Raw genomic sequence first — 8,423 nt, 5'->3', positions numbered from 1 at the left:
CTAAACTCCTATTTAATTGTTCAATAATTTATCTATGTATACTGTTAAAACACCTATTTAATTGTTCAATAATTTATCCATATACTGTTAAAACACCTATTTAATTGTTCAATAATTTATCCATATACTGTTAAAACATCCATTTTTATCCTTAACTGTCCGTAAATCCTTTAAACATCCAATTCACTCTTTAATAGTCTGGACCTGGCACCATAGCATAGAGATTAGGGCGCTTGACTCCCAATCTAAAGGGTGGAGGTTCGAAACCCAGCGCCAAGCATATTTCCCATTTCAGTCGGGGGGGATGTTGTAAAGACAGTCAATTTTGTTGTTAAAAACCAGCCCAAGAATCGGCGGCAGGTGCTGCCTACCAGTTGCCTTTCTTGTGGTCGGCATTTCAGAATTAGGGACGGCGGCGGGTAACTTTACATGTAATATCCAATCTATAAATATTTAAAGTACTTTGTGCAAATTCTTTTATATTCTTGTGATACATTGTTTTTCTTATCTCATTCGTTGCTATACAGCTATGTTTTGATGCCAAGCCACGTCGGATTATCTTGGTTTTAGCTATGTAATTCCGTAGACTTACAGCTCTCTCACCGGGGTATGTACAGCTATACAGGGCTGACATCAAATAAGTTTGGATGTCATTGGTAGAACCATACGGCCTACAGCCTTAACAACTGCGGCAAGTTTACAAAAAGATATACGGAATACATTTATGAAAAAAGTAATCATAGATGGTGCTGTACGGTGACTTAAAAATGTAGTAAACACAAGTCACATTAGATATTCAATACGCCCTCTGTTAGACGAACAATGAATGAAGGAGCTCTGATATCAAACCTCAAGTTTTTAATATCAATTTCTAATGACGGGTTGAAGGTCACCGTGCAACGCCACCTGTAGCCATTTATCCCAAGTGTGTTACACATATGTTTTGAGATACCTGTGCCACCGAGATTTCTCTACGACTTATATGTTTACATCCAAATCCATTTTGAGTCGGTCTTGTATTATCTCTAAAATTGTAAGTTCATTCGTCTTGTACTCTTTCATAAAACAGATATGCATTATAAAAACTTTTATTATTTTTTTTACATCTGACATATTGTTGCTTTTTTTTTTTGCTTTAAATTTTTTTTACTACTTGTTCTTTGCATTTGATCAGTACTTTTCCTTCTCTTTATTTTTTACATATTCTAGAGAGGTTTATTAATGTACATTAAAACGATTTTGGAGCCTCACCACGACAATACAGTCCATGTCGCCACGTCCGGTCAAATTCTTTCTGACAACCGTGCTCTTGACAATAGCCCTGTAGCGTATTTCAACTCCAAAAGATTCTATCGTGGATCTGACATGCACAAAGTACACCACTCTTCTCGTATTTCCACTCCTAGCACCCATTTCGGCAGTCCGATTGCACATATAATCATAATCTCTGCATTCGACAACTCAAATCCTGTTTCATTCTCCAGCTACTTTGCTATGCGACAGTTTAACAAGTATGTTGTGGAAACGGCTTGTGTACGTGTGACTTGTGTTGCTTTTCCAGATGGATATCCTTCTTGATTATGTTTGTATGTGTTTTGGGTTCTGAGCAAAAATGTTAAAGGGATATTGCAAAAGCCGCCCCCTTTTTTTTTTGTGAAGTGATAGATTAATAAAAGTGCAGCCAGTCAGCCCTATCTACCGCCAACTCTTGGGCTAGTGTTGTCTGACAGAATAGTGGGATTTGAACATCACTCTTATAACGCATCCACAGCCCCAAAGTACAGAAAGCGAATTTTCGGTGGTAACGCGACTCGAACCACAGAATATCAGCTCTACAGTGCAGTACTATAACCACCGGGCCTCACTCGGCCCTCTTGATGATTTTACTTATTATTGTTTCGGGCACGTGAACGGCTTTTTTTTACTGCCTTTTGTTTTCGTAAATTCTCACATATTACAAAACGCCGCACTTTTCTTAACAGGGCTGGAATACGCTTGTTAGAATTCCCTTTCAAAATAGTCCTGGTGCTCCAAATTGATCCACATTCGCTTGCCATTAAGTACAGTAGATACTTCTGTCTTGGAAATTCTACATTCCGGATCTAAAAACATCTTTATGATTTAAATGTATGAATATTTTGCGTAAGAAAGGGCTGTTATATACCCTACCCAAACGCACTCAATTTTCGATGACATCAAACTGCCTACGTAACGCCAAACGATTTCAAAATATAGTTCTGATACATTCCGTTTCATCGCGATTAAATATCAGCTGTGTTTATCGCCTGACATGCTTATTTGTATATTGAAAACACTAATATAATGTACCAAACTCTCTGTACAAGAGTATGTAGGCTTTAAGTGGAATGTTACTTAACCTTAATGACCAGATAAGATATATTCTGACCTATACTCACTAAAAACGCATGGACGGTTTAATCACTCTACAAAAACAACTATGTAGATAATCCCAAAAGGTTTCTCTCCCTGTTAGGTCACAGAAATACAGAAGGACTTGTTGCTCAACATAAAAAAACAACAACAGGTATCTATAAACTGATTATTTCTTACTGCTCAAGGTCAAGTAAATACACATGGACAATTACTTACCCTATAAGGTCAGGACGTGGAATGCCCTTCAAAGCTTTAATGGTAGGCATTTCATAGGACTCTCCAACTCCGGGTAATATTCTACGAAGAAGACAAAAGTAATTATAAAAATAACAATTAACGCGCCGCTAGGTGTAAAAAGTCAGGAAAAGAAATGTTCTGAATAACGGATTAATGACAAAATATATAATTTTTTTTAAAAATAAATCATTTAAGAAGTTTATTAAAAGTAACTTTCGCATTAAAAAGTAAAGCTATTTCGTTACATGTGTAGTTTACCTTGAAAAAAAACTAGCTTAAAAGTCTCACTAAAAACTTTGATGTTATCTGTAGATGCCTTACTCACAATTCAGGGCAAAGAATATTATGGCGTTAGAGTAAGATCTCTGATGGAGCCACTTTAATATATTTGATAATAGACTTGTTGAGCAGCCACTTTCGGCTGTTTAGAGCTTAGCGAGAGATTAGCTCAAAGCAGAACAAGGTAAAAACATCGTGTTTCATATCTTGAGATCCATCAGAACAAGTAATAGTATTGATCTATTGGAGAGAATCAGTAGTACCAGTTTTGGCATATACTTTTTGCAAATTGTATGTTATAAATTTTCTTTTTACATCAAAACAGAAATTTTGAAGAATTTAATCCCCGTATTTTCATCTGCTGATCAAATTCAAAATCTCATCTCAAATCTTTCTATCTTGTTATTGTTTTTTCTTTCTATCATACGTGTATGATATATACATGCATCTTTCTCCAAGAAAATTTAAAACTTAGTTCGGTATTGTGGTTTTATAGATAAGCATTGTTACATTAAATTTGTTGTTTATTTTTGAATTATTGTTTTGATATTTACACAAAAACAAATTTATATTTTAAGCAGGTGACTGTAATATATTATTTTGTTAGATTTTCAGCACAATGCTACATTATGGGCTATGTGTGCTGTGGCCACCACGGGTATTGAAACGTGGTTTTTAGCCTTCAAACTTACCGCTAAGCCAGTGGAGGGCATAATGACTTATTCTCCTAGTTGGTGGTTGGATATGGCGATGAAAAATATGGAACAGAAGAACAGCTTATTTCACCAATAACGGGTAGTTAGATTATCAAACCGTCGGGTAGTTAGAGTATAAAACCGTCGGATAATTAGACTATCAAACCAACGGGTAGTTAGATTATCACACAACAAATACAGTAAAGTAAGAGTGGATACTCCAAGGTATGTAACCTGATGAAATGATACAAGTCAGAGAGCACAAAGTGTGTGATAAATGAACCACAAATATCCTTATTTTGTTGTTTCACAAGCAGACGATAAGAGAGAGAGAGATGGCGTTTGTTGAGTAGGAATGAATTAATGTCAAGTTGTGACGTAAGTTAAAGCTAGACTATGTTAACAGAAGTTAACTGAGTTTTGATGCGAAGCAGCTTGGACTGCTCGACTGTTGTACTGACGTGAACGAACTTTCACATTTAATGGCTTGATCCAAGACTCAACGCCTCAAATATAAGAATTAGGCTGAGTGCTTCAGAAGACAGAATGAGACTTTGAAATCAAAGATAACTCAAGCAAGCCTGAAAGAAAAACACACCCAAGATAGACTCATTTAAGATCACTTTAGGTTGGTGAACTGTTTGTTCTATCGTTGATAGTGCTCAGTTTGATGGCCATGATTATGCACACTATTGTAAGAAGTTCTACGACTTTTGACGATGGCAACCTCAGATCTCACGTCTTAACCAGCTTTTCAAATACCCTCTACTGTAGATGAGGAGGACAATTGAAATAATTGTGATTTCACTTTCTTTGGCCAATATTTCTTATGAAGATAATTTTTGAGTTTGAGGCTTGTGAACCTTTTCTCAACATCAAATATTCATTTATTTTCTTGTTAACAGTAGCAGGAGATACAATTAACTACATGTCAACGGATATTTGAATAGGAAGCTTCTCTTTGGTAACCACTGTCGTTACTTTGTAGATGAAGGCTTTTTCTCGTAAGGATTTGGAGGTGGTTTCAAATTTACTACTAAATGCTCTGTTGTGCGAGTTTCTCCGCTTCCATGGAAAAAGACTGAAGGCTCCTTCTTTGAAGTATGGTGTCTTTTAGCTCCACAATGACTGAAGGTTCCTTCTTTGAAGTGTGATATCTTTCAGCTTCACAATGATTGAAGGTTCTTTCTTTGAAGTGTGATGTCTTTTAGCTCAACATTGACTGAAGGTTCCGTCTTTGAAGTATGAAGGGAGTTACATTTAACGTGAACCACATTATTATTTGTAAATGGAGTTACATTTAACAATATTTTCCAAAGAGAGATATTCACAGAACAAGTGTGTTAAACATTGTGGAGCTGAAGAACATCATGCTTCAAAGAAGTAGCCTTCAGTCATTGTGAAGCTAAAGGATTTCATACTTCAAAGAAGGAGCCTTCAGTCATTGTGGTGCTAAAGGATTTCATACTTCAAAGAAGTAGCCTTCAGTCATTGTGGAGCTAAAGGATTTCATACTTCAAAGAAGGAGCCTTCAGTCATTGTGGAGCTAAAGGATTTCATACTTCAAAGAAGGAGCCTTCAGTCATTGTGGAGCTAAAGGAATTCATACTTCAAAGAAGTAGCCTTCAGTCATTGTGAAGCTAAAGGAATCGAGTTACATTTAATGTGAACCACATTATTATTTGTAAATGGAGTTACATTTAACGTGAACCACATTATTATTTGTAAATGGAGTTACATTTAACGTGAACCACATTATTATTTGTAAATGGAGTTACATTTAACGTGAACCACATTATTATTTGTAAATCTACATCGGCCAACACTGTAACAACGGTCCTTTTCATTATTAATAAAAAAAAGGATTAGATTACTCATTATACGATTTCACCTACTTTAATTTAACTATTATCAGTCACCGAGCGGAAGCAAACTTAGAAAGACTACGACAATTTCACATTATTAAAATATCTAGTTAATGATCATTCATCCGGTTATGCTTCTTTAATTTAAATATTAGTAATCGTCGAGCGGAAGTAAACTTAGAAAGAATACGACAATTTCACATTATTAAAATATCTAGTTAATGATCATTCATCCGGTTATGCTTCTTTAATTTAAATATTAGTAATCGTCGAGCGGAAGTAAACTTAGAAAGGATATGACAATTAAATTTTGTAATAAATGTTCTTAAAGGAGACAACAGTTCCGCTTGTAAGGAACGTTTTCTTTTTTTCCACATAAATTCCTTTTGTATCATATTCACTATTCAGAAATAATGTGCATCAAGAAACTCCTTGCAATGTGTCTTCATACAATTAGTTCTTAAAACGAGATTTATTTTTAAACAATTTTCACTTAATTAACCAATCAATAACTGACTGCTTAAAACTCCTGAAACTCCGCCTTTCACGATGTTTGGTACGCCAATATGGTTACGGTTATAAGTAGTGACAAATTGGATTTGGGGTAAAAATGGTATATTATGTTACTTTCTGGGAAAAGTAACTTTATTGACCATTTATTAAAAAAAAAGAGAAAAGCGATTAGAAACATCTAATGAAGTATTCAGAAGATCGTATGAAACATTAGAAGCTTCTAAGGTATAGAAGTGAATCCCATAATAACCTTACCGTGTTACCTTTAATAATTATAAAAGACCCTACACAGTTGCTTTAAACATATCAAATAAATACTTCTTGTAATGAATGTCACATTATTGACTGGATGTAATGAATGTCACATTATTGACTGGACGTAATGAATGTCACATTATTGACTGGACCTAATGAATGTCACATTATTGACTGGACCTCTAAATATAGAATATAATTATCATAAGGCTCGTGTGTATAAATCTCTTTATATCTGACGCTGAAAAATACAAATCCAGGGTTTTTTTTCAAATAATAATCTGGCTCACGTTAAATCTGACTCCATGTATAAGTAATAAGCTGGTTCATTTAAAATGTAACTCCATCTGGCTCATGTTAAATGTAACTCCATCAGCAAATAACAATCTGACTCATGTTAAATGTCATTCCATCTATAAATAACAATCTGGCTCATATTAAATGTAACTCCATCAACAAATAACAATCTGACTCATGTTAAATGTAATTACATCCAGAAATAACAATTTGACTCATGTTAAATGTAATTCCATCTATAAATAAAAATCTGGCTCATGTTAAATGTAATTACATCTATAAATAACAACCTGGCTCATGTTAAATGTAATTCCATCCAGAAATAACAATTTGACTCATGTTAAATGTAATTCCATCTATAAATAACAACCTGGCTCATGTTAAATGTAATTCCATCTAGAAATAACAATTTGACTCATGTTAAATGTAATTCCATCTATAAATAACAATCTGGCTCATGTTAAATGTAATTCCATCTATAAATAACAATCTGGCTCATGTTAAATGTAAATCCATCTATACATCACAATTTGACTCATGTCAAATGTAATTCCATCTATAAATAACAACCTGGCTCATGTTAAATGTAATTCCATCTAGAAATAACAATTTGACTCATGTTAAATGTAATTCCATCTATAAATAACAATTTGACTCGTGTTAAATGTAATTCCATCTATAAATAACAATCTGGCTCATGTTATAAATAACAATTTGACTCATGTTAAATGTAATTCCATCTATAAATAACAATCTGGCTCATGTTAAATGTAAATCCATCTATACATCACAATCTGACACATTAAATGTAATTCCATCCAGAAATAACAATCTGACTTATGTTAAATGTAAATCCATCTATAAATAACAATCTGGCTCATGTTAAATGTAAATCCATGTGTACATCTCAATCTGACTCATGTTAAATGTAATTTCATCCAGAAATAACAATTTGACTCATGCTAAGTGTAATTCCATCTATAAATAACAACCTGGCTCATGTTAAATGTAAATTCATCTATACATCACAATCTGACTCATGTTAAATGTAATTCCATCCAGAAATAACAATCTGACTCATGTTAAATGTAAATCCATCTAGAAATAACAATCTGACTCATGTTAAATGTAATTCCATTTAATTTTGGACGAAACAAGTAGTTTCAAAACTAACTGTACAAATTTTAGAGCAAGCAATTCTGGTCTCGCTGTAAAGGTAATTCAAAATGGTGCTTATAATACAAGAAAGTTTTTCACGTGACTTCCCACGAGAATAAAGCTCTATTCCAAATATGGTAATTTTGCATTTTAGTAATGTTCTTCTTTCCATTGAAACAGCACCATCATTACTCCTTTGATCATAGTTGAAGTAAACATATACCGATGAAAGTTTGAATTTCGCGCAAAGCTAAACGAGGGCTATGTGCGTTAGCAGTCCCTAATTTAGCAGTTAAAGAGCGTTAGCAGTCCCTAATTTAGCAGTTAAAGACTCGAGGGATGGAAACTAGTCGTCATCACCACCCACCGCCAACTCTTGGACTACTCTTTTACCAACGAATAGTGGGATTGACCGTCACATTATAACGCCCCCACGGTTTAAAGAGAGAGCATATTTGGTGGGACGGGGATAAATATTGATGAAATAGATCTTAAAACCTCGTGACATGTAGAATAAAACAAAACGATTAGAGATCAAAACGATAACAGAAAAAAACAACAACAAAAAACCTGTTAGCAAATAAACGAGAACAAGCGGTAGCTGGAAAACGTTTGATCTATAAATGTCATCTTTAAGGACACTTTCCTAATAACTTGTAACAGAACCAGTACAGTTTAATCATAAATATCACCGTCCAGCCTTATATACTTCTATTCTTAAACCTTGATA

At 34.2% G+C, this 8,423-nt stretch overlaps 1 protein-coding gene across 1 annotated transcript in view; it reads right to left on the bottom strand.

The window, feature by feature from the left end:
- LOC111088860 (vesicular glutamate transporter 2-like) overlaps nucleotides 1-8,423 on the bottom strand; it is a gene marked incomplete at its 3' end in the record, with an annotated part of 62,814 nt that overhangs the window by 27,082 nt on the left and 27,309 nt on the right. The window contains exon 2 of the mRNA XM_022400010.1: nucleotides 2,611-2,691. Coding sequence (XP_022255718.1) covers nucleotides 2,611-2,660 — 50 coding nt within the window. The remainder of the gene's footprint in view (nucleotides 1-2,610; nucleotides 2,692-8,423) is intronic.

The sequence above is a fragment of the Limulus polyphemus genome, unplaced genomic scaffold (assembly GCF_000517525.1).
Source record: "Limulus polyphemus unplaced genomic scaffold, Limulus_polyphemus-2.1.2 Scaffold4606, whole genome shotgun sequence".
NCBI lineage: Eukaryota > Metazoa > Arthropoda > Merostomata > Xiphosura > Limulidae > Limulus > Limulus polyphemus.
Note: the sequence above shows the minus strand (reverse complement) of the source record. Positions and strands in the feature narration are given on the sequence as shown.